General features: G+C 48.4%; 1 protein-coding gene across 4 annotated transcripts in view; it reads left to right on the top strand.

Annotated features, from left to right (window-relative positions):
- FOXP1 (forkhead box P1) overlaps positions 1-24,651 on the top strand; it is a 493,878-nt gene that overhangs the window by 408,774 nt on the left and 60,453 nt on the right. For all 4 annotated transcript variants that reach the window (XM_040994813.1, XM_040994814.1, XM_040994815.1 and 1 more), the window contains 2 exons: positions 4,603-4,756; positions 9,881-10,085. In XM_040994813.1, the coding sequence (XP_040850747.1) occupies positions 4,603-4,756; positions 9,881-10,085 (359 nt within the window). The remainder of the gene's footprint in view (positions 1-4,602; positions 4,757-9,880; positions 10,086-24,651) is intronic.

Here is a 24,651-nt window from a genome sequence, read left to right as displayed (position 1 = left end):
CAGCCCGCCCCTTCAGCCTCTTGAACAGTTTCTTGACAAGGGCCCTAAGCACTTGGCCCCTTGGATTCCTTTGGCCGGAGCCTTACCTGGTGACTGTCGGGGGTGTCCTTATCCGGCACGGACCTGGCTGCTGGGCGGTGCTCGCTGCAGCACTGGGAGTGACCCAGCCGTCCCCCCCCTCTGCCCGCTCCTCCCTCGGCACAGATTGGGTCTGTTTTCCACAGCCTGCCAAGTTTCCACCCTGGAGTCCTGTTTAGCAGCCTGGATGGAAACCCCTGCAGGCTGAAGGGGGCAGTTTTGGGGTGAAGGGGAGGAGGTGTTTTAATGAAAATGCTGACACAACCTTAAGTACAGTGGCGCGCTACCGGGTACTATAATAAAAAAGGGAACAGATTAAAAAGTGTCTAAAATGTAAATCTAAAGGACTAACAGTAATTAAAATGGAAATGGCACAGGGAGGGAAGGCATGTAATTGTGAGATATCACTGTGCAGAAGGCTCTCAGCTTTGTTTTGCTGGCTGTTTTTCTAATTCAGCAGGGCTTACTCATCAGTGGCAGTTCAATGCGCGTTAATGACTCTGGGATTGCAGGCATCACTCCGGACAAAGAAATGATTATTGTGCGGTCAAAAGAAGTTCAAAGACAAGAAGGGAATTTCAGTTTTTTCCTTAGAGATCCACATTCAAGAGCATATAAATTAAGCCAAATGTTAAAAACCACAGTCTGAAAGCTGACTTCAAAGTCACAACTCTCTAATTAATGAACTGCGAGCTTCAGTTTGGACAAGTTGTGGTTTGATGCGCCCATAAATCAACATGACAGGCTTGTTTCACAGTCTCAGACAGTGCTTGTCATTGAGTCACATCAGATGTAAACACAGCAGAAAAAAGAAGGGATATGAAGGAGGTGCAATTGATCAACAGAATTGGTAAAAACCCACTTTTGAAGCACATTATGCATGATCACAGGAAATGGTTACAGCCTCAAGAGGTTTTCCCTTCTGCTGGTGCTTTTTTGAATCAGATTTCTAACAGCCTTCAAAAGGGAGAATAAGAATTATGGAGTTTCTCCCCTGTGGCTTGCAGGCAATAACCCCCTGTTGTTATTTTGTGCTTCTTTCTTTTCAAAGGCATCAAAATTTAGTTTTTTAAAGATCTTTAACTCTATATTTGAAGACAAACAAAAAAGGGCTGCCACTGTCATTCTTATCAGTTACCAGGGACTGTGCTTTTCCTTTCTGTTGCCACTTCTTATTAACCTCTTATTTGGTCTGTTAGACATAGTTTGGAATGCACGTCCGCATGCTGGGAGAACATGAAAGTTCGGATGAGCTCAGAGGGCACATAAAGAAATGTGGAGGGGAAAGTTACACAGCAGAGAGAAGGATAAAAGTTAACTCTCCCAAATTGCTGTGGGCAGAGAGGGGAGCATCTTGGTGTACAAAGATGAGGCGGTGGCTGAGGTTTGGAGCATGGAGTTGGTGCAGGAGTGGTGAGGCGGATGGCTACCCTGGCGTCTCCGAGGCTGTGGACATGCTGCTGGTCCCTGCCTGGACATCCGTTTCGCAGGCAAAGGTGATCCTAGAGGTCCTTTGCCTTTGAATAGCCTCAGAGCCATGGCATGGCCCTGTCACGCCACCTTGGGTTTTCTTGGGCGTTACTGGTGTCAGTGGACTTGGCCGAGACCTGTGTGGTACACGGCTAGGAGATCCTGATTTCCTGGAGATGAGGAGTGACCCTCCTGAAGCCATCCTGCAGGTGGTGGTCCTTTTGTGTTGAAATGAAATAGTCCCTTGGTGGCAGTTTCATGGTGTGGACTGGTGGTTATGATTTTAACAAGGTTTGAGCTTGGATGTTGACAGATAGAACAGGTACATTAATTTTCCCGAATCCCAAGTTATTAGTGGCTCATAATTTTCTATCACTCAGGTTTGGCCTCTGCTCTCCAACAGCCCCCCCCCCGCCACCCCCAGTTTTTGGTTGATTTCCTCTGCTCTCTAAGGCTCTTGAGCATTAGCCAAAACAGTGTCCCTGCACTCGCTTTCTCCCCCGAGGCTGTGTTGAGACATTTCCTCGGGAAAGTTTGGCTCCAGCTTCGATTGGACCTCAGACCTTCCTTCAAAGACTGATGCTCGCTGCTGAAGGTCGGGGAGGGGGTGAATAGGATACAGCCCCCCCAGAGCCAGGGAAACAACTCTTGTTAATGCTTGACAGCACTGGTGTGGAAAAGAGAAGGCAGAATTCATTTGAAATGGAGTACCAAAAAAAAAAAAAAAAAAACCAGAACAACCACAAGGTCCCATCCTGTGCGGGTGAGGTAGGCTGGGCTGTTGCTTTAAAAAAGGCCCGTTTGTCCCAGGCAGTTGTGACAGTTTATGTTAGGCAGTAGGGAGTAGCCGAGGAAAGCAAAACAGGCCTTTGCAGCCCCAGGGAGGGGATCCGAAACGCAGGGTTTATCGGGGCGTTTGAGCATTGGAGCACTCGCTGCTGACCCTGTCCAGGGGACTGCAGGGAGACCTTTTTTGTGTGCATTCAATTGTGAGAAGTAAACAAATGGACTCGTATCCTGTGTTTGGTAACTGGGTGGGGAGCACAGTTTGGCAACCAGTGTTGCTTTTAAATTCTTTTCTCTGGACAATGGGCCTTGTATACTTTTATATCCTGGCTTTTCAAACGTGGACAGCTTTCATGAGCTTTTCCTAGGGATGGCCACAGAGACAACAGAAAAGGCATCAGTCATTTTATATAAATACAGAGTTTTTTAAACATTTCACTTACAGTAAGACAGGAAACACCCTCCCCAACCGCTAGGTCCTGCCCGCTCCCCCCCCCCCATTCTGCTCTACCATCAAGAGCTAATCCACCATCTTTTGTGTCAATGCTGTTTTTTTTTTTTATCTCTTCCTCTTTTTTTTTTTAATGTCGTGAGTTAATATCTGTAGAAGAAGTGAAAAAATCATTTTGACATGAATATAACTATCATTGGGTTTTACATTAATGTGATAACTTGGGAAGGGGTGAAAACAATTGGATCATTTTATGCATGCTGTTCTTAAAATGAAAACACTGGCTTTTCATTTAAATTTATTTAAATTTTTGTTGTTAGTGGTATGGAATTTGTTTTTTGGAGTGAAACTCAATTAACTTTCTCAGTGGCATGGTGGTAAGTCTGAAATTGGTTGCTAATATGAGAATGATGGTTTTTACTGTAAAATAAACTAAACGGAGACGGCAAGGAAACCACCATTTTTTTTCTCTTTTCTTTGAACTTTGCATCGGAAGGTCTTGATATACATGCCATTTCATGGCTATATCAGATCAAGGTCAGGTGTCGGGTTAAGTGAATGCAGTTGTTTGTAAAGTGTAGTTATTAAGCAGAACACACCAGCTCTCGGGGTTGCATAGCTCTTTTCCTTGCAGAAGGCTCTGTAATCTTTTAAATAACACTCACGGTTAGGCAAGCTCATCTTGTTCTTCTGTCGAAGAGAATCTCTGGCCTTTTTTGGTGTTTTTGGATTTTCTTTATTCCCCCCTCCCCGTTCTGGCTGTGGTGTGGGACGGGTTAATTTTCCTTTCTAATTGTTAGCCGTGATGTAGCTAAGACCTCCACCTCGATATGAGCCCTAGCAGATTAAGGATATTAGATAATTTCCTTCTATTTATTGTACTACTGCACTGTATTATCTTTCTATCACTCAGATAATTACTGAGGAAATCTACATTAATTTTTTTTGGCTGCAGCAGGGCCTGCTAAACACAGGAATGATGTATTGATGGTTTACACAACAAAAGTTTTCCTCCTGTCATTGTCCAGTCAACACAAAGATATTTATCATGCCATCAGCCCCCTTCTTTTCAAGAACAAAGCGGGCGGGGGAGGCAGGGCCTGGCCCAGGGATTTCTGAGGCTAAAGCCAAGTTCAGGCCTTGGAGTGCTGTTCGTATTAAACACTCGCAGTTGAGGACGATGTTGTTTGCTAAATTATGAATGTGTGTAATTAAAATCTAGTGGCTGTTTCTATGAAAGATTTACAATGTTATTTCATCGTTTGTCATGGCTAATTAACAATATTAGATGAAGTTTTTCTTCTTCAAAGGTCTGATTTTTTCTCATTTATTTATGTCACAAGTGATAAACAGAGTAGTTAAAAGCTGCTGCCGCCAGTGCTGGCTGGGAGGGAAGGCGGCTTATTCTTTTACACCTCAGAGGTTCAGGGTTCAAATCCCTGCAGACCAGAGCAGTCCCGTCTTCCTGCCGGTGTGAATGAGGAAAAAGGGGGGAAAAAAAAATCTGCCAGTGCAGAAGTTCATGCCTGAGCACAGAACTCGGGCTTTCTAACCGCCGAGGAAGCCGGGTGGACTGGCGGGTTATTCCAACCGCTGAGGAAGCCGGGTGGACTGGCGGGTTATTCCAACCACCAAGGAAGCCGGGTGGACTGGCGGTTATTTGCCTGTGTGAGCAGGGAAGGGGAGGAAAGAACTCGCTCCTCACTCCTGCACTTGTGCCCATTCTCAGTATGCGCCCGCGGTGATGAGGGTGCAGTTGTCCAGAGCCGTCCTTGGGAAGTGGTCATCTCATTCGTTCCCCTCCTGATCTCTTACAGCAGCAGCAGGTGGCTACCCAGCAGTTGGCTTTCCAGCAGCAGCTTTTGCAGATGCAGCAGTTACAGCAGCAGCACCTCCTGTCTTTGCAGCGCCAAGGCCTTCTGACAATTCAGCCTGGGCAGCCCACCCTTCCCCTCCAGCCTCTTGCTCAAGGTAAGCATTTGTTACCCAAAAGGCACAGCGCTGCGGAGGCGGGAAAGGGGCTCTTGGAAATGGTCCATCTCAGACGTGGCTAGAAACTCAACAGAAACACTCCAGTGAATGAGTACTGGACTCCTGTAGAAGTTGAAGCATCTGCTGATGCTACAGTGAAGACCCTGAGTGATCAGATGGCCTAACACTGGCTACTCCATCTTTCAGGAAAGGGGTGAGATGCGGCTTTGTACTTCGCAGTGTAATAGAATCTTCTGACATTACACTTTGGAACCGCAGAGGTATTTTTTTGGAAGACCATTGTTGATCGTTTTAAAACTGTATTTTCTATCATATAACTTGTTCAGTCGTAGGTCTTAGTGATACCTAATGGATGCCGTTCTTTTATTGTCTAGGGATAAGTACAAGTTGACCGTTCTACAAATGCCCAGAATCTGCTGGAAAGCCAAGTTGTTTGTTGTCTGGGTTTCCGTTCTCTTTGTTGATTTCACCTTCTGATTGTTAATCATTGAGTGAGTTATATCCTGACAAGGTTAGGTACCCTACCCTTTCCATGTCTCATTTGTTCTCCCAAACTGGAGTTCCTGGAAAAGTACCAAGATGCGGTACCTGGCTTTGGAGAAGGCACTGATAGCAGGATACAGTGAGGCACTGGATGCTGTAGGGCATTCTCTCAGTGGAAGCAACCCTGATTTTCACATGTTTAAAGACCAATGGCTTACTCGTAGGTGGGAAGGAGATGCTGTGTTGGGTTTGGGGAAGTCATGGCCCCAACTCTGCGTGTGCCCCTGCCTCCCCCTCCTTCGGCCTTGGTGTGTTCGGGCGTGTGTGTGTGCCCCCCACAGGCTGGTGCCCCAGACCATTGGTGTCTGGGGGCAGTTGTCTTCTCAAGGAGGTGTGCTGGTCGAGCCTCCTTTGTGTTTTCAGATCACGGTCACTGGTTTAGTGTCTGTCGAGTGGAGCCAGTGAGCCGTGCACGTCTGCCTTTGAATGTGCTTTCCCTAGTCAGCCACACCCAGCGTCTGGCCCTTGAGGGTTTTTGTTTTGTTTTTAATGTTGTGTGTGTTGATGTTGAGACTAGGTTTTTTTTCCTCTTTGACTCTCTGTCTTGTGCCCAGCCTCTTTCTGCTCTGGGTGCACCAGTGCCTAGCGCCAGTGTATCGTCCATTGCCGTCAAAACAGAAGTTTTGGTAACAGAAGTGCAAGAGGTTAAAGAAAAGACGCATCGACTAATGTGTTTTTGACGTTGCAAAATGTTAATTATACCTTGGAGTTTATTGTTGGGAACGTGGCGGCTGTGCGGCCACACCTGCTGGACTCAAGCTTCGGCCTCTCTCATCTTTTCCCACCGCTCCTCTACTATTAAGTTTGCTCACTAAGGTTCATTGTTACAGTACATCAGTTAAGCTGTCCAAAAGAGGGCAATTGGGCAGTGACAAGACAAGCTCATGTGTAATGTGAAAGAAATGAATGTGGTGATGCATGAAGTGTAATCTCTGCAGTAACATATCAGAGACACCAGTAGGTAATTCACTGGTCGTGGCATTGATTGATATGCTTAGCAGCCGGCTCTAACTACAGGCCCCCGCAACGTTAGCAGGAAGCCGATTTGCAATCTCAAAGAATGTCCAGAGGTAGGCCCAAGGTGGTTCCCATGTAAATATCACCATTTCTGAATGAGCAGCCTCACTGCCTTCTCCTGAGGATCGGGAGGCTGGCTGCCGCTCCCCTCCCCCGCAGCCTCTCCCCCCAAGTGGCTTGAGAATTCAGTCATGTTGGACTACAACACAATTCTTTTTTATCAGAGAGATGATGGCTTAAAACTGATGTCATTATGAGGTTTAAATCAACTTTCTGCTTGCTTGAACATGGTCACCTGGGTATGGATGTACAAGGACAAAAAAAGGTTGATCAACTCTGTTTGTCTTTGAGCCAGTGATACCTGGGGTTGCAAAATTGAGTTCCATGAACAGTAATCTGTCAACTGTCCCCACAACATACATTTTTTAAACCTGCGCCTGCATTTTCTTTTTTTAATGAAGGAGCCAGTTGTCCTGGAAAAGGAGCTGTGGCAGGAGAGGAGCTCTGTGTGAAGAGGGCCAGGAATGCCCTCTCCGTAATTAAAGCATCAGGAGTGTTATACCTACCTGCCCGTGGCCTCGCCAAGCCACCTTAACTATGGATGTCCGTGTCGACCAGTGGGCGCAGGTGCAGGGTGGTCATTTGAAGTCCTTGTTTGCAGTCCTGGGGGTTTGTACCGTCCCGTGGAGGACTGCTTTCTGGTGGCCTCCTCTGTCTTCCGTAATTAGCACATCCTTTTCACCCTGGTTCCTTTAAGCACGTGATCCTTTCTAGCGCTCTTAATCTCGTACAGAGATTCTCTCAGTTTCATCCTGACTTTTTAGTTTTTTTCAAAAGTAAACTCCAGGTGGGAGAAAATTACATGCCCGGTAATGCGCCTGTTCATGGATTTGTTGAACTTGGGACCATTATTCTGGCTCTTCCATTTTGGAAGAAGTGCATGCCTACTGGAAATGTGATAGCCATTTAGGGGGATGACAGCCTGGCCTTTTTAACTGTCTTGGTGAACTAACAGGTGAACGTCACCAGCAAGGCGTAGCCTTGATGCGAAGGAATGATTTGACAGCTTCTAGGGTTTAGTGTGGTGAGAATATTCTGAAATTCAATGAGCATGTAAAAGCTTGACCCTGGAAAAGGACTGCCTTTGTCACCCATTGAGTTCCTGTGCTAGTTACCATTTTTTCTCTGTTGGCAGTGGGACTGGTATGCCAGCCCCTTGGCATACAGGGAGACACGAGTACCATGAATATACTCTGGAGGTGTAACAAGTGTTCATACAATTCTCTTTGTGTTTGCAGCATAAACAGCTTACCTATGAAACAGTTCCCAGTTGCTGTGTGTTTTTCTGAGTTAAGGTGTCCGCGTGGTTTTTAGAACCAGGGTCTCTCCCAGCAGCTGACCTGGAAATCCACTCGTGTAAATGGAAAATTAGGCACCTTTTTTCTTTTTGTGTGTTGACTGCATACTAAAGCAAAAGCAGAAGCAGGTGCTGGCTTGTCTGGGTCAGGGTCCACGTGCTGTCCTTGCCAGCCAAGCCCATTTGCCATTCGTTCAGTCGGGGAAGACGCCGGTCTGTGGGCCCCTGCCATGGTCACAGGTAACTGTGGGTGTGCTGAGCAAGCTCGCAAGCCACAGGCCTGGCCCACCTGTCACTCAGAGAGTCCAGATGCGGCAGAACCGGACTTGGGGTTGTGTAGTGACCTCTCCCTTTGTTTAACTCGCCTCCGAGGCTTACTTTCAGGGGACAACTAATAATTGAATATGCCTAATAACTAAATGCTCATTTGGGACAAAATCCATCAAAATATAATTGGCATTTGGGGTTTTTTTTGTTTCTAAAGGGAGGAGAAAACCGACTTAGCTGTCGAGGCTGTGTCCTCAGAATATCTGACCACTTAATGCACTATTTGAAGCCTCCTTTATAATATATATTAATTGCAAAGACTTGAACATTTGAACATTTTCGTGGAGAACTGTTACGAGAGACCAACTGTTTTTGTTACGGCTCCTCTCAGAGAGGCGGGGAAGGTTATTGGTCCGCTGTGCAATAATTTACTCCTCTTTGATATGCAAACGATCCACGGTGAATATAAAAAAATCCTATCAGACTCATTTCACAGTTCTTAACCACTCGGATTCTCTGGAGTCCATCGCCTCATTAGACCAGTGCTCTCCAATGCTAGCATAATTAAAATCTTTAACAGTTTAGCAAAGTAAAGATGTTTGGCTGATCACGTTGAGATGATTATCTGTCCATTGTATTCTAAATGACAAAAATAAATTAAATTTAGACCTTGGCATTTTTTATTATGTGTTTCAAATGAATATAATGCACACGGCCTCCTTTTTAAATTCAATACCTTGGGTTTGGTAAGAAACAAGCCTGTTTCGGCCGCTGCGTCTACTCAGCAAATGGCAGGCGTTCAGGGCTGGCCGTGTCACAGTTGGCGGAAACAATGAGTGCCACCCAGCCGTCCACTTGGGGCGTGGGGCTGCTCCTGGCGTGCAGGCTCTCTGACGCCTCGTCACTGCTCCTGCAGAGGAAGCTGCTGCTCCGTGTGGCCCGCCTTGATGTCGTAGGTTGCCGCCTAGGCCGTCGCTCTCCTGTGCCTGCAGGAGCCAGAATATGTCCTGGACTGGCAAAGCCAAGACCCGGTTTCCGGGGTGAAGGCAGTTGAACCTGCCGAGAGTTCAACTGACAAGCTGATTTTTACCTTTCCGGAGAAGGCTACTGGCTGGCAGTTCCTCCTTAAAACCCATGCCCATGTTGAACTCCTTAAAAAAAAAGCCATAGAACTTTATGGCTCCCAGTTTATTCCACGTTTTGCTTTTATTCTGCGATGGTTCATTAGCACTGATCTAAGAAGTGACAGTAATAACAGTGTTACTTGTATAAAAAGTTACGCAGTTTTTCAGTAGACACATCCATCAATTAAGCATGTGGTACTAGAAACCAAAATTAATGAGGAAGATAGGTGTGTTAATGAAATAATCATAGTATAATCAATTTGACTGTTAAAAGTTGAAAAGCATTTCAGGAAGACGATATGAATTCATAATTTATGTCTAAAAGTGATTAATAAAAACTGTATTTAATAACAAAGCTATTTGTCATCATTTACGGCTTAAGTACAAAAATGATTCATTTTGTGGTTCATGTTGTCATAATAGTACAGTCGGACAAATTTATTTTGAGCCCCCTCTGTGTCTGCAAGTAAGGTGCCACCATCACCTTGTTCCCCAGAGTGCACAGTTGGGATGGGCCATGGTGGCAGAGCCGACTGCTCTGGGCTCCTTTGCACGAGCGTCTTCTGTGTGTGTTGAGGACACTTCAGCCCAGCTGCTCAACAGGAGGCCTGTGTGCCTTGGTCGGGAGGGGAGGGAGAAAAAAGGGGGGAAAAAAAAAACCCTCTACACACCAAAAAAAAAAAAAAAAACCCTCTGAACACTAGGCTTTGTTTACTGACTCTTTGATTTAATTACTGTTTGAAGAGGACGGAATTAGCTGTTAATTGATTTAATTATCCAATTTGTTTGTTTCAGGCATGATTCCAACGGAACTGCAGCAGCTCTGGAAAGAAGTGACAAGTGCTCACACGGCCGAGGAGACCCCGGGCGCCAATCACAGCAGTCTCGATCTGACCACGAGCTGCGTCTCTTCTTCTAAGCCTTCCAACACCTCCTTAATCATGAACCCGCATGCCTCTACCAATGGACAGCTCTCGGTCCACACTCCCAAAAGGGAAAGGTAGGCCCCGGCCTCTCTCAGGTGTCCACAGCATCAACACAGGGCAGGAGTGGGCGGCCTCGGCGAGCCCCTGCTCCGTCATCCCTGCTTGTATCCATGTAACTGGCATGTGCGTGTAATCACTTAAGAATGTGTTCGGTTTGATTTGGGTGTGCAGCATCTAATTATTTTCACCTTTTCTATGTGGAATCTGTACTGACGTAGGTCAGCGCCCCCACTTTGGAACCGCAGGCAGGAGTCACTCTTCATCGGATGAGTTGGATCTCAAGGCCTTCTCTTTCAGCCCAATGCCTTGGCCCTCAAACTTTGTAAGGGAACAGCAGTGAGTCCTGGGGGTTGGGGAGAAGCAGTTTTGCTTGTTAGAGAAAACCTACAACTGGCCTTACCCCACGTGGTCCCCGGTAGAGGCAGGGAATCCAACGTTGTCCATCACTGTGTCCACCTGGAGTGCGACCCTGTGTGTGTAGACACTGGGTGAAGGTGCCAAGGCTGGAGAGATGCAGGGCCCTATTGTCCGTGCGCACACAAGCCTGCGGCACACACCAAGTCAGCATGCCACAGCGTTGTCTCGGCAGCTGTATTTTTTGGTTGGAAGTTGAGACTTGATATTTGCTGCTTGTCCGGAGCGTCACCCACGTTAGCCGAAGCTCAAGTTCTCTTGCAGGGCTGGAATCCGTCACATTGGCCTGCTGTTGTAAGAAAATAGGGCTGTTTGTTCGTGTTGTGGTATAGCACCCAGGACGTTACTACTGCTGCTGCTGGGGCGCTTGCAAAAGTAGAATATTTAATGCTCCTAAAAGTGAGAGTCTCCCTAGTTTACTATTTTTACACCATTGCTTCTGTGTTTAACGTGCAGAGCTGCCACACACAGGAGAAAAGAAACCTCAAGGGTTGTATATGGCAGTAGACGCCATTTCCATCAGAAAAAGGGGAATTCTCTCATTTTTAAGTAAAAGTGACTCAGTGAAGAAGTTGTAATTATATGTTTCAGTTGAGCAATTGCAAATACGATTTTATACATTCCTCAAAATACTAAGCTTGTTGGTTAAGGCAGGTGTCTTCTACCAGAAGATTAACATATTCCCCCCCCTCCCCTTCTGTAACTCTGCCTTGGAAATAAATAAATGTTAAGAAAACTACCTGAACACACAGGGGAGTTTCAAACAGTTCGTGGAAAACAGCTTCCCAAGGCCATGTCCATGGACCATGAGCCTTTGGAACACCCCACATGTGCCATGCGGGTGGGTGCCATGCGGTGTTTCAGTCCACGCTGGCCCACATGTGCTGGGGGGCAGGGTCCCAGAGGAGTGTCCTGGAACCAAAGAATTGCTGTCATCCAAGGCCAGGTGTGGTGGTCACTGCGACATTGTAGAGCAAGTTGTGGCTGACGTGTGAGTGTGGAGCGTGTGGTGTGGTCGTGGACACTGCCGCTCACAGCACAGCGTATGCAGTTGGGTACAGGCCCGAGGATGGGTCATGGTGCCAAGCGGCTGGTACTGGTTTACGTCCTGACTGCATTGTGTTTGTTATAATTGTCTTAAGCCGTGCTGCTTTCTGATTTTCTGAAAGCTTTCTGTAACACAGTGTGCCACGTTATGTATGTTGGCACAGCCCTACCCGTCTTGTGTCTGCCGCACCTGCCGGGTGCCTCACTTGGTGTGTGCTTGGTTCATCATGGTGCCAGGGACAGTAGTGTGTGATGTGTGTGCCGAACTTCCTGCCTAGGTCAGCATCGGTGCACTAATCTAGAACATTCCCCCGTCGATAGGCAGCACGCGAGCGTATGCACACACACATCCCCTAGGTGTTTATGTACCACGCTCAGACAGACAGAAAGGTTGTGAGGCTGTGCAGCTGTCTTGGGAGCTGATGTCTCCATGGCAGACGTGGAAGAACTGAAGATGCTTTACACAGATTGGCTTAGAAGAGAGTGAAGGATAGAGTGGCGGACAGAGGAGTCTTTGGAGCGATGGGGTGCAGTTTGGCGTCTGCCTTTTCGGTGAGGAGAGACGCAAATGCCTGGGTCCGATCTCCGCTCGCTCTTTAATATCTCTTTCAGCATCGTTTTGATTTCTTTTTATTATTTTTTTCCCAAAACAAACAAACAAAAAAACCACTCGCTAGCTTTCAAGAAAAGGTTCTAGGCTGCCATCCTTTGCTACCCTTGCTTTTGATGTCCTAGGGTCGATGCTGTCCATTTACTGCGGAGTGATTGAATTACATCTTTATCCATAGGCAGAGAGGAGGCCGTGCACTGAAAATCGCCTACTGATGCACTTAAGGTATTTGTTGCAATCTTGTCGGCCCGCGTGGAGCCTGCCCAGATTGCCTGTGACACAGAAAACTCTCCCTGTTTAGATGCTCCGTGCTCAGTTTCCTCCTAAAAGGTTATGTATCTGCAGTCAGGTGATAGATTAGCCGGGAGGCAGGCAGGGGGAAGAATGGCCCTTTCATGTCGGCAGGTGCATTTGGGAGTGAATGGGCCTAAGAAACAAGTCTCAGTCCAGGAGACGAAGTTTGATTTTTTTTTTTTCCCATGATCCTATGTGTGTAGACACAAGTTGCCTACGCTCTTTGCCACATGGTGTGCCTGCTGTGGGTCACAAGAGAATTCAGATTGTAGTCGGGCGTCAGCTGGAAGCAGGAGCAGGTTGAGTGTTCACGTTGTACGGGCAGAGAGGAAGCGAGCGTGAAGCTACAGGCTGCTGGTTCGTCTCTCCAGTCCCTCAGTTTGTATTATGTGGTGGGTTCTTAGATATGGCTGGATTAAAGGAAAATTCTGGTCAGCACGTTTGAACTGAATGAATGGCGCTAACAAAGACAAATGAGCACTTTAAGTTTAAAAAAAATGTGCAAGTTTTAAGTTTATGGAATTGATCATTAAAAAATCAATTATTAGCTAGCCAGCTGTGTATATATAGGTACTTCAAATGAATATTATGTGTCATTACCTTATTATGGTTAATTTAAAAATCACAAGTGTGATATCCACTTTAAGCAGTGTGGAATGGTTACACACACACACACACACACACACACACACACACACACACACACGCGAGCTAGAAGAAAAGCCGCCAGTGTGGCCCTGTACAAGAAGGCTGCCACCTGGGCAATGAGGTCGGTTGTCCTTCGAGTTCCGGGTTCCGGCCTGGGGAAGTTTGATCCTGCACTCAGCAGCGGGTGCGTGCTTCCGGGCTCTGCCCTGATTTCTGGGTAATCCTTTTCCTGCTCAGCTGCCATGCAGCCAGATCTGAACAGGAGGGAGCCAGCCCTTGCCGCACCAAGGAATCCTCCCGCCCCACAGACTTGGAGTTAGCGGCGGGCTTTCAGGATTCTTTCATGAAAGGAATCCTGCTAGCTGAGCTGTCCGTGTGAGTCCGTGCGATGCGGGCAGCGCTGCCAGCGGCTGGGGCCATGCGCTGCAGGAGTGCCCTGCGGCCTCACCTGGCTTGCAGGTTTCCGGGCGCGCCCCTCCTCTCTGCCGGCTCTGCTGCCCTGCGCGTTCCCCGGCTCCTTGGAGCTGCCGCCGCTGCAGCTCTGGGGTTTGGTGAGCTGCAGTCTGTTAAAGAGATAAATAATGTGCTTGGCACGACACTCCTACTCTCCTCTTTAATTTGTCTTACACAAGGAAAATGATAATTAAATCATTCAGGGTAAACCCTTGAGTGCGGAGAAGGAAACAAGCGCTTGGGTAAAGATTTGCCAGTGGAAACCCCACCTCCCGGTTAGGCAGGGGAGAGGTGGTTGTCAGCCCTCAGCCCCGCGGTGGGAGGAGCAGAGGAGCATCCCGGGTGATCGGTGGGGTGGGTGCCAGCGCTCCGATCCAGGCTTGGGCAGACCCTGCCCCCATGCAGCGTGGACCCGTCGCATCGTTAGAATGCGGGACTGGCGCCACCCCTGGTGCCTCCGTCTCCTGCCGATGGTTGCGTTTCTGGTACTAATTGACTGCCTCAGTAAACATACCTCTACTGGGGGCTGATGAGAGGAGCGCGGCCCAGGATCAAGTTCAGTGGGTGGAAGCTGGAGGGTGCTTCAAGAGGAAGCAGGTGCGTTGAAGCCTCTCGCCCCCCAGAAGCAGGGAATCCTCAGCAGGTAAAGAGGCAAAAGTCAGGCCTGGGAGACCTGCAAAGGAGGAGTGTCTGCCTGCTTTCCTGAACTGGCTGCCACGCTTTCGAAAATGCCAAGTTTTTGGTGTGGGTAAACAGAATAACAGAATGCAAATGAAACATTTATTAAAATGCTGAATTTAGTAAAGCCCTTTGAGCTTCCTGGATCAAAGCAGTTATGTAAATACAAATAGCAATTACTACTTAAGTAATTGCCTGAATCAAGATTCTGAATATCACATGACATTATGGGGCATGAGGGAAAGCAAAGGGAACCCTCATTTCCTCAGGTCCTTCTTGGCGCCAAACTCGGGGTAGGCACCTGCCTGTGGAGTGATGTCTCCTTTTATCCACACGCGCGTGTTAACGCCCATTCTACAGATGACAGTATCAAATCCAAGAAGTTAAAAATCCACAGGAATGTGTGATCACAGAACAAGATGGTTTTGTGGGATCCCAATTCAGGTGTGTCTGTTAGAATTTAGAATTTCCATTCGGCTTAGTAGTGAATACTTAATTATGACCCATTCAACCTAGGACCCTTAAAAGAAAATTTTGATTTAAATTCAGTGCCACATAACATTTATTGAGTTCACCTACTGTGTGCTAATCGCTGCATTTAAAGGAAAATGGCAGTTTCCTCTTTTATGGTAGTTACAAAGATTTACTAGGCCTTTCATGCAGGGGAGGAAGGTGAGATTTACAAAATATAAACCCTTTATGGTCTGAAACAGTATGTGTAAAAAGACAACTGCCCCACCTCCCCCACCCCACCCCCGCAGGCCAGGCAGGCAGATAAAGGCAAAACAAAGCACCAAGCTCTTGAGGAACCCTCCCTTTCCTTCCTGCCTTATAGACCGTGGCTTTTGCTCATTGGACACATCATCCTGCGGTCTTCATTTGGGCTGTCCTCCGTAGCCCACGTGAGAAAATCTCCCTTTCTCCTGATCCTTCCCAGCTTCTCCTTGCCTTCCTTCCCAGAAGCAGGACCACGGGGTGATGTTGCTTGCCTCGGGTGTCTTCAGGATGCAAGGCTCTTTTGCTTGTCTGTTCCAGGGCTCGCTCCGTGTGCATCTGCCGGGAAAGCGGATTTTGCCCTCTGCAAAGATGGCGGCTGTGCACACAGCCTCCGGCGGCTTTGAGGCCAGGGTTGGGTTCTCAGGGATGGCGGACCCTGGCTGGGCGCTTTTCTTTGCGAGGTCTGACCTGCCTCCCGTCCAGTCATGATAGGCCTGCCCTCTCCTCCGTTCTCGTTCTCATCCCCTGACGTCCACTCCGTGGATTCCAGTTGCTTGCATTTTCTGCGCTCTGCAGTTGGCGGCTGCCTTCAAATAACCCCCGAAGGGTTTTGCTTGGGTAGTGTACTTTTGGACAATTTTGTTTGATACGCAATCGCTGGTTTTGATTTGTGGCCTCTTGACTTGTCGCCATCCGTTTGACTGTATAACAAGAACGTTTGTGTTTCTAGACTGTTCCGTTTTCAAAAGGCAGGGGATTTTGAAGCATGAATATGCTTGGTGTGTTGTTTTTTTCATGTTGATGAATAATAAATGTTGGTGCTCTTGGTTTACTTGCTAACATTCTAGAAGTTTGCTTTCAGAGCTGTTGTAGATATACATTTTGTCATGGATTCCCATACTGAAATTGAAGGCCCGTTATGCCAGATACCCAAGCAGCGAGCTCAGGCGCCCGTCACTGTAACTCTGTTACTGAACATCATTTATCATTTCATATTTCTTTTGCTGTGACACATTAAGCAAGCTAGTTGTCCTGAGTCTTTTTTTTTTTTCCCCCATTAGAATGTTACGGAGAAACTGGGGTCAAATTCTCCTAAGTTGTTTTCAGAGCTTGATGTTTAACTTCTTGCCAGTACCATGTTAAGGTTCAGAAAGGGTCTGTGACAGAGATTGGCCAAATCTGGCTCACTAGTTGTTCTTGTAAATCAAATTCTCTTGGGATAGAGGCACATCATTTTTATGAACTGCCTGTAGCTCGTGCCGCACTGCCGTGGCAAGCTTGGTCATTGGAGTGGAGATCATATGGCCCAAGTTACATGTTTTGGATCTGGCCCTGCATAGGTAACTGTGACAGCAGTGTGCCCGACAGCCTGCTGGTGTTCTCACGGTATATATTTCCCACCTCTAGGAGCTTGGCTTCTAAGTTCGGGTTTGAGGAGCAAGGCTGACAGCATGCTGGGTTCCTCCGGATTTTGATCCAATTGGAAAGACCAGAATTTGCACTTACCAATTATTTATTTCACATGGCAGACACGGTCCAGCAGCTCGCTGATCTAACTTGCCATTCTTGAGCCAGCCAGTAGAGAAGTGGTATTGCTGGAAGGAACAGCAGGACCACTTGCCCTGGAGTTGGCATGGTGGCGCCCCTTGGCTCTGTGGGCATGTGCAAGTGGCATCACCTGTTGGTAGTGATAAATGCAGCCAGCAGTTTCTGAACTGTGGCTTTGGGTCAGACGAGTACACAAAGGACTCCACGGAGAGCTTGACCTCGACTCTCCCTTTCATCCTCGCCGGAGCCCTCTGCGGCTCCATCACCCCTACGCACACGGTACAGCAGGGGCCCAGAATGGCCTTGCAACTTGCATGAGTCACACTGTTGGTGAGTGACCATGCAGGACCTGCCCCTTGGGTCTTCCTGACCCTCCGTGTTAGCAGGGAGTGGTGCATTGTGGTGGTTTCCAGGTGTGCTGCTCAGGAGAAACAGTGCCGCCACTTGATGGAATCTCCTGTGCCGGAAGACTCTCCAGAGGTGTAGGGGGACAGGAAAGAGAAGTAGGAATGCCCAACCACACAGGACAAAGTGCAGGTGCTTGTTTCAGCTCTGAGTAGCATCAGTGGTCCCAGATCCAAAGTGCCCTGGTCAGCGCCAGCGTACGATTGAGTGTCTGGCACCGCAGGGCCTGCCGAGAGCTGCCCGTCTCGCTGTGGAAGCCCCACCTGGGGGCTGGCATCCCCAGTAGCAGGGAGGACTCTGGTACCCCGTGGCACTGTGCTGCATCCTTGCCTCGCCAGGCCACACGCACAGGGAGGCAAGGGGTGAGAATCTGTAAAGCGCTGACCTGCTCCAAGGGAAAGGTTTATGGGTGTTCTTGACTGTTCACTTTGTAGAGTGATTAAAAGAAAAAAAAAAAGTCAGCCATTATTCTTTTAACAGCTGTTGTGCTGGGCCTCAATAAAGTGCCTTTTACCATCACATGGCATCATTAGGCTCCATAAATCTTTTCCTATTTATTGTGTTTAAATGATAAATGCTTTCCCATAAAGTGACATCAGTTGTCCAAAGAGTCACGTTCATTTTATAAGTTTCTCAAGTTTCGTTGATTTTTCACTCCACACCCCCGCCCCAAACTCGGATCTTGTGTAATACATTTGTGTTAATGTGTCTAACATGTTAAGATCCCACTCTGGCTCCGTTAATGTTTGATGCCTCCCCAACCCTCAGCAGCTTTTATCTGGACATGCAAGCTTTTTGCTCCCTCCCTTTGTGGGCCCCCAGCTGTTTGGCAGGTGTCCGTGCTTGGGTAGAATGGCTTGTGCCACCTCCTTCCAAGGGGGCATTAGCTCTCAGCATTGACGCTGCACCAGGCCAGCAAAGGACAGCACATGGCAGGAGAAGGGTGAGAAGCCACCTTTCGGGCCATCTCATGGCCTCGCCCAGTGGACCAGGGTCTGCCCTTTGCCCCTGAGAGGTTCTTTAACCGTTGACTTGGGTGAATAGAAAGCTGTCTTTGATGGCCGTTTGAAGCATTCAGAAATGGGAAGGAAAGCACAGGCCACATGGCGTGGGAGAGTTTCGCTGCCATTCTGTCCTGGAAGAAATGACCTCCAGGACTCCCATTTGCTGAAGCCAGATCTCGGAGAGGGTGGAGTGGGGCGCCTGTGCAGGAGGCTGCAGTGGCAGCCAGCCCTGCGCTCGGGGTGCGGGGGTGTCCCTGTGCTGTTACTGTAGGCTGTGCTTCTGGCTCTGTGGTCCTGTCCAAGCGAGCTGGAGCTCTGCTGAGTGGCAGTGTGCAAAGCTGGGGCCATGCAAATGAGCGCGTTACATATGCACAGCATTCCTAAAGTTCTTTATCCCACCCCCTGCTTTGTAATCAGCCCAGGCCTAAGTATATTATAAAGTATATTCTCCTCATTAAAACAATAGGGGAAGCCCACAAAGGGAAGTTGTTAATATGTGTTCCAGCTTGTCGCTGCTGCCTGCGTGAATAAGGAAGATACCCATTCCTTGGGGAGACTGGTTCAGGAATTGAGCAACAGATCTGCTAGCCGGAGAATTCTCTCAACTGCAATTCTCCTTTTTGTGTGTACTCTGAAATACCATTGTGATGGGCGCCTTGGTGCCACAGTGCAGACAGAGCGCAGTTGCCTCTGTGCAGGTGGTGGTAATATGGGACAGTCCCCCGGGCACATGTCGCCAAGAGGTGTACAGCTTGTTCGGTGTCTGCGCCCATCTGGCGAGCTGTCCCATTCACAAGGAGGCAGCAGGGCTGAGCCGGGCGGGGGCTGCGGTCAGTGTAGTGTGGAAAGCACGCTGCCGCTCCAGCAGCCTTGCTTGTACAGTTTGTTTTATTGTAGACTTGAGTTACAGCCCCCCCCCCCCCGCCTTCATGTTAGACCAGCAGCTATAACCCTAGTGGCTGAAACATGCCAGCTTTATGAGTCACTTAGATGGGCAGGCATTTAGCATAGCAGTTAAGATAGCTGCAAGGGGCCCGTCGCAGTAGCCTAGTGGCTAAAGTCCTCACCTTGCACACGCCATATGGGTGCTGGTTCTAATCTTCGTGACACTGTTTCCCACCCAGCTCCCTGGGACCCTGCACCTGCGTGGGAGACTCAGAAACAAGCTCCTGCCTTCTGGCTTCGGATTGCCTCAACTCTGGCCGTTTTGGCTGCTTGGGGAGTGAGTCAGTGGATGGAAGATCTTCCTCTCTGTCTCTCCTCCTCTCTGTATAGCTGACTTTCCAATAAAAATGAATCTTTACGAAAAGACAGCAGTTAAGACTCTGAAATCCAATACCAGCGTACCTGGGTCTGAAACCCTGCCTGTGTTGCTGACTGCGGACTCTGGGGGGCGGGGGTGCTGGTTACAGGGGCTGGGTCTCCTCGGCCATGTGGGGGACGGGGCTGGAGGGCTCAGCTCCAGGCTGGGCCAGGCAGGGCTCAGGGGTTGCATGTGTTCATGGGCCGCCCCACGAAAGGGAGCATTCTGTCTTTCCAACACCTCAAAAGAAGAAAAAGAAAAAAAGAAAATGCAGGCTATGTTTGCTGTCCACGTTTTCAGAAGAAAATCAGTTTGAAATACATATGCAGAAACCTTTCTTGGTCAGTTCCCAAGTTACCCAAAGGACTGCCTCCCTCCTCCCTCCTCTCTCCTCTCGCTCGCTCTCTCTCTCGTTCAGTCGTGGACATTGTTTCTGGTGTCTAGTTTGGATCATTGGGCTTGCTGTTTTCTTGGTGTTGAAGTCTTGAGCGAAAGGGAAGGGAGAAGGAACTTGCTGTCTGGCTCACTCTTAGAGATGGCAGCCGTGCAGAGAGAAGCCGGAGAAGAGGCCTCCCCAGGTGTGGTCAGCCGGGGGGCTCTGCAGGACTCTGAAAGGCACCATGGAGGATGAAGCAGGAGGCAGAGGGCTTCTCCGCCTGTGGCCTGTGCACTGCACTCACATGTTGTTCTGCTATTTGTGTTCTTGTTTGGTAAACAAACAGACCCATAGCAACTGCAGCCGTGGTATTTATACTACCTATTGGACTTCCCTAAACAAACAGATCCACTTTGATGACCTCAAAATTTCATCCCTTTTAAAAGCTTCAAGGAGATGGGGCTAATGGCAGGGAGTCTGTTTCTCTCTCTCTCCCCTCCCCTCCTTTTGTTTTTTTGTTTATTAAAAAAAAAAAAAAACTACCTTGGGGTGTCTCTAAAAAGGATATTTTGTGTGGTGTGTGTTTTACAACCGGGCCAGGGATGTTGAAAGAGGTGGAGGCTGGATTGCAGCAGAAGGGAAGGCAGATTTGAAGTATTTGTGTAAGTGATGCGGTATTTGCTTTCTGAGGGGGTCATCTTAGTCATCTGGTGAAATTGCAGGTCATGCGTCCGAATAGCTAATACTCCATCAAAGTGATTACTATGGACCTGCGAGTCAGGCAGGGTCCTGCGGCTGCCTCCACGTTTCTCAGAGATCGGTGGGAACATTGCCGTCCGTGTGAGCCCCTATATGCATTCAACTCACATTTTCCCATATGAGTCATATTTAAGACAAGAACAAGATGTCTCATGTTAAAGATCAGTGCGAGAAATAAATGGCAGTTTACTTTAATTAGAAAAAAATTGACACCAAGAGCTGGAATAATCCAGTGGCGTTGGAATAAATTAGAGGTTGGTAAAGACAGGAATAAAAAAAAAACTCAACGAGAATAAATGAGATGTCATCTAGGGTTCACACCGCCCCCACAGAATGGATTCTTCAGCGGAATGGGTCACCGGGCAGTGCCCGGCTTGCTCAGCCAGCTCCCAGCCCAGGCAGGTGCTGACCTAGGCTCTGTATGCGTAGTTGCTGTGAGCTGGGGAGGCCGAGGCTGCCTGCATGGAGCGCTCACAATGCAGGAGAGGAGAACTAGAGAAGGCAACCATGCTGTGAGAGTCAGGCTCTGGGGGTGGAGAAGGGGGGGGGGGGGCTGCATGGTACTACGTAAAGCGAGGTTATTTGGATCAGTTGGTGTGGCAAAACCTCTCCAGTCGAAGCCAAGGCCCCCCGAGGCAGAGGCTGAGAGTACTGGCCCTGTCATGTCCCGGCCATCCCCCAGGCAGCGGGTGGCGGCCGTGGAGTTCAGCAGTGCCATTCAGTGTGGACTGCAAAGCTGGGACATGGTTTAGTACGCTGCATACTCAATCCTGGTGTGTCAGGCCTGATGTGTCAGACCGTGAGGGTCACATGGCTTGCTGTGTATTGTAGCTGCTGGCAGCAGCAGGGGCTCAGGGATCCTAGCTAGAGCGGTGTTTAGATATTTTCATTCAGACCTCGCTGACGGAGTATTCATCAGACACAAACTCTACATGGTTTGGGGATTACAGGGTGACTGTGGCTGAGTTCTTCCTAGGAGGGAATCCTGGCAGCCCGTGTGATCCGGTGTGGGGCTTTGTGCACGATCAGAGGGTCGTGGGGAACAGCGTTGACTCCGGCGAGCCGCCTCAAAGGAAGGTTGCATCCATCTTGTTGGGAGCCTTGTCCCCGGGATGGGACACAGCCAGCCTGCCAGGCAATGGGTGCCTTGTTGCAGATGTTGGATGCAAGGTTCAAAGGAAATGTCAAGGTTAAGAGGCTCTCAAGAGTAATACGGATTTGCTCCTGGGGTAGAGGGGCACCTGCTGTCAGACCTGGCCATCCCGTGTCCCTCCTGCAGCTGTTGCCAACAAGAGAACACGGGTGGGTCCTGGGACGAGTGGTTCTGGGGCTGTAGAGTGGTTCACAGGCCCCCAGGGGAGTGACGGGAACATCGGGCCGCTGGGCCTCACCCCTTGTGGTTCTGGGTCTGAGAGCCGCTGCCTGGAGCCCACAGCCCCAACAGCTGTGTCTAGGGTGCAGCGTCTACCTCTTTTTAAACTCGAAGTGACAGATCTTCACTGCTCCTCTTTAGGAAAACCTGGTTTTTTTTGCTCAAACTTCCTGTTTCAGAGGGAAAAATTCTTCAAGATTCTGGTGTAATATAAGTTGTTTGGTGGAACCCAACTCCCCTTAAAAAGATCCCATGTATTATTCGGTAATACATGTGTTTAATATGTTGGCTATGACTGTTTCAGAAGTGAGAAATATTTAAGAGATTACACCTAAAAATTTGGGGGGGAGGGGTGGCCTCAGGCCAAGGTTCAAAGACTAAATCCTCACCTTGCCAAGTGCCAGGATTCCCATATGGGCGCCACTGTGTATCCCGGCTGCTCCACTTGCCACCCAGCTCTCTGCTGTGGCCTGGGAAAGCAGTGGGGGACATAGAGCAGTAGAAACAGCTACTGGCTTCTGGCTTCGGATCCGCTCACCTCCAGCCGTTGTGACCATTTGGGAAGTGAACCAGTAGATGGAAGATCTTTCTCTCTTTCTCTCCATAAAACTGATCAACCTTTACAATTAAAATAATTAAATCTTTTAAAAATTTTATGGAGATGGGTATTATGACATAATCGCATGGATTTCCAAATTGGACCCAAGCAAACTTCCCTTTAAATTCATACTTCTTAATTCGAAAGGCAGAGGGAGAGCTCCCATTACTGGTTCATTCCCCAAACACCTGCAGGTCCAGGGATGAAGCTAGGCTGGCAGCTCGGTCGCGTCTCCCTCTCTCCTGCTGGGTGGCAGGAACCCAGTCACTTGAGCAGTCACCTGTCACCTCCCGGGGTTTGCATCAGGAGCGAGCAGGAATGAGGACACAGAGACACAAACCAAGTGCGGGTATTCCAGTGTGGGAGCATGGGTGTCTTAACCACAGACGTCTGTCCCTAAACTTACCTTTGGATGTTTATTTTATATGGGGTTTTTGACATTGCCCTCCATGAACGTAAACATATGTATATATTCATTAGAAGCTCTAATATTAGCCTAAGCTAAGCATATGCAAATTTTAATATTCTCACCCATGCGTGGCTCATACACATCTGACTTTAGAGACTGTGATCGAGTAATGGAATGAGATGATCCCGGAGTAGAGGCGTATTAACATCTGCTGAAATAATGGCAGAGAAGAGCTTAATCCAGGGACCGTCAATGAAGCATCTTCCACTACAGGGAAATCAAAGTAATTTATAAAGTAGGGAGTGATTATAAGAAAATGTAACCACAGGTGCCTTAGGGTATGGAGCCATTTCATATCATCCACCCAGTCGCCCCTTGCTCTCCTGCTGTGTTGTCTGGTCCAGATGTGTGATTTTTGGGGGGCTCCTGGAGTCTTGCACTGACTTGTAGAGAACAAGGAGAAGTAAAGGACGAACGAATATTGGAACTTGTTGTTTACGCTCTCTGGTTTTCTGGGTATTGTTGATTCCTCTGACACGCGGGCAGGGTTCCACATAGACCTTGTGATTCAGCAGTGCAAACACCTTTGTGCTGACATAATGGGAACGCTGGCCTAATGGCGTTAATAGCTTGTGGATTAGTGGTCCCTGTGCCTGTGTTGACCCAGTTGCTCACACCAGTCTTTGGAAAGCACCCTGGTTTCTTAACAAGATCTCAGTGTTGCCGTTGCCAGTGGTCAAACTCAGAATAGTCTTGACTGGCGTCCACGACTCACGCTGGACCCCTGCCTCTTCTTGTTCTTTTCCTTTATTTATTCCTTCACTCAGCACCTTGCAAACACAGGCATTCGACCGGTCTGTGTTTGTGATTGTGTTGTGATTTGAGTGTAGCGGGTGGCCTCCAGCCATCGCTCTGAGCCACGCCCTCCTGCCTTTCACACTGGATATGGAAAAAGGAAAGAGGGCAGGTTAGTGAAAGGGTTGGTGACGAAAGTGGCCACCAGGCTTACTACCTGCCATGGATCCCAGCCTCGTGTTACTAACATTGATTAAGGCAGCCAACTGCTAGGGTTGCACGGCATACACAGTAAGACACCCCGAGATCCCAGGTCCTGGTCCCCAGAGCACCTGTGCTTTGGGGCCACTGCAAGTCTTTGTCCCCTGAGTTCAGGATGCCTCTGGGGCAAGAGCCTGTCTTCAGAGAGATGCCTCATGGAGAGAAAACTTGAGGCGCTCTGGGCTTGCCACTGCTCACACATTTGTGTGTGGACCTCTGTATCCTGAGGGGTTTTTCCCTCTTGGCCTCTTATCTGATTTTGTTTATAATCAAATCAAGTCTTTTTTTTTTTTGAGATTCAATTTTGATTGGAAAGGCAGATATACAGAGAGAGGGAGAGACAGAGAGAAAGATCTTCGATCTGCTGGTTCATTCCCCAAGTGGCTACAACGGCCACAACAGCTGGAGCCAACTTGAAGCCAGGAGCCAGGAGCCTCTTCTGGGTCTCCCAAGTGGGTGCAGGGTCCCAAGGCTTTCAGCTGTCCTCTGCTGTTTTCCCAGGCCACAAGCAGGGAGCTAGATGGGAAGTGGAGCAGCCAGGATACAAACTGGCACCCATATGGGATTCTGGCGCGTACATGGGGAGGTCTTGGGCCACTAGGTTATTGCCCCAGATCCTATAGTCAAGTCATTTTTAAGTAAAAGGATTTATTATATGTATTTAAAAAAAAAAAACTTCTGTGAAATCAGAAGTTAGAGCTGCTAGATATACTAATTTTTTTGGTGTAAAAAAAAAAAAAAGAAAATTAGCATTCTTCTCTTGGCATTGCCTCAGTGCCCACTACGTGTGGCAGTGTCTCAAGGGCAGATTTTGATGGGAATCCTTGATTTGACAGAGGTTCTGGACCGTGACCAAGTACATGGCAACACTTGCTTTCATGGTGCACCT

Source organism: Ochotona curzoniae, unplaced genomic scaffold (genome assembly GCF_017591425.1).
Source record: "Ochotona curzoniae isolate NIBS_2020 unplaced genomic scaffold, NIBS_Ocur_1.0 contig_908, whole genome shotgun sequence".
Taxonomy (NCBI): domain Eukaryota; kingdom Metazoa; phylum Chordata; class Mammalia; order Lagomorpha; family Ochotonidae; genus Ochotona; species Ochotona curzoniae.
This window is presented reverse-complemented; position numbering and strand designations above follow the sequence as displayed.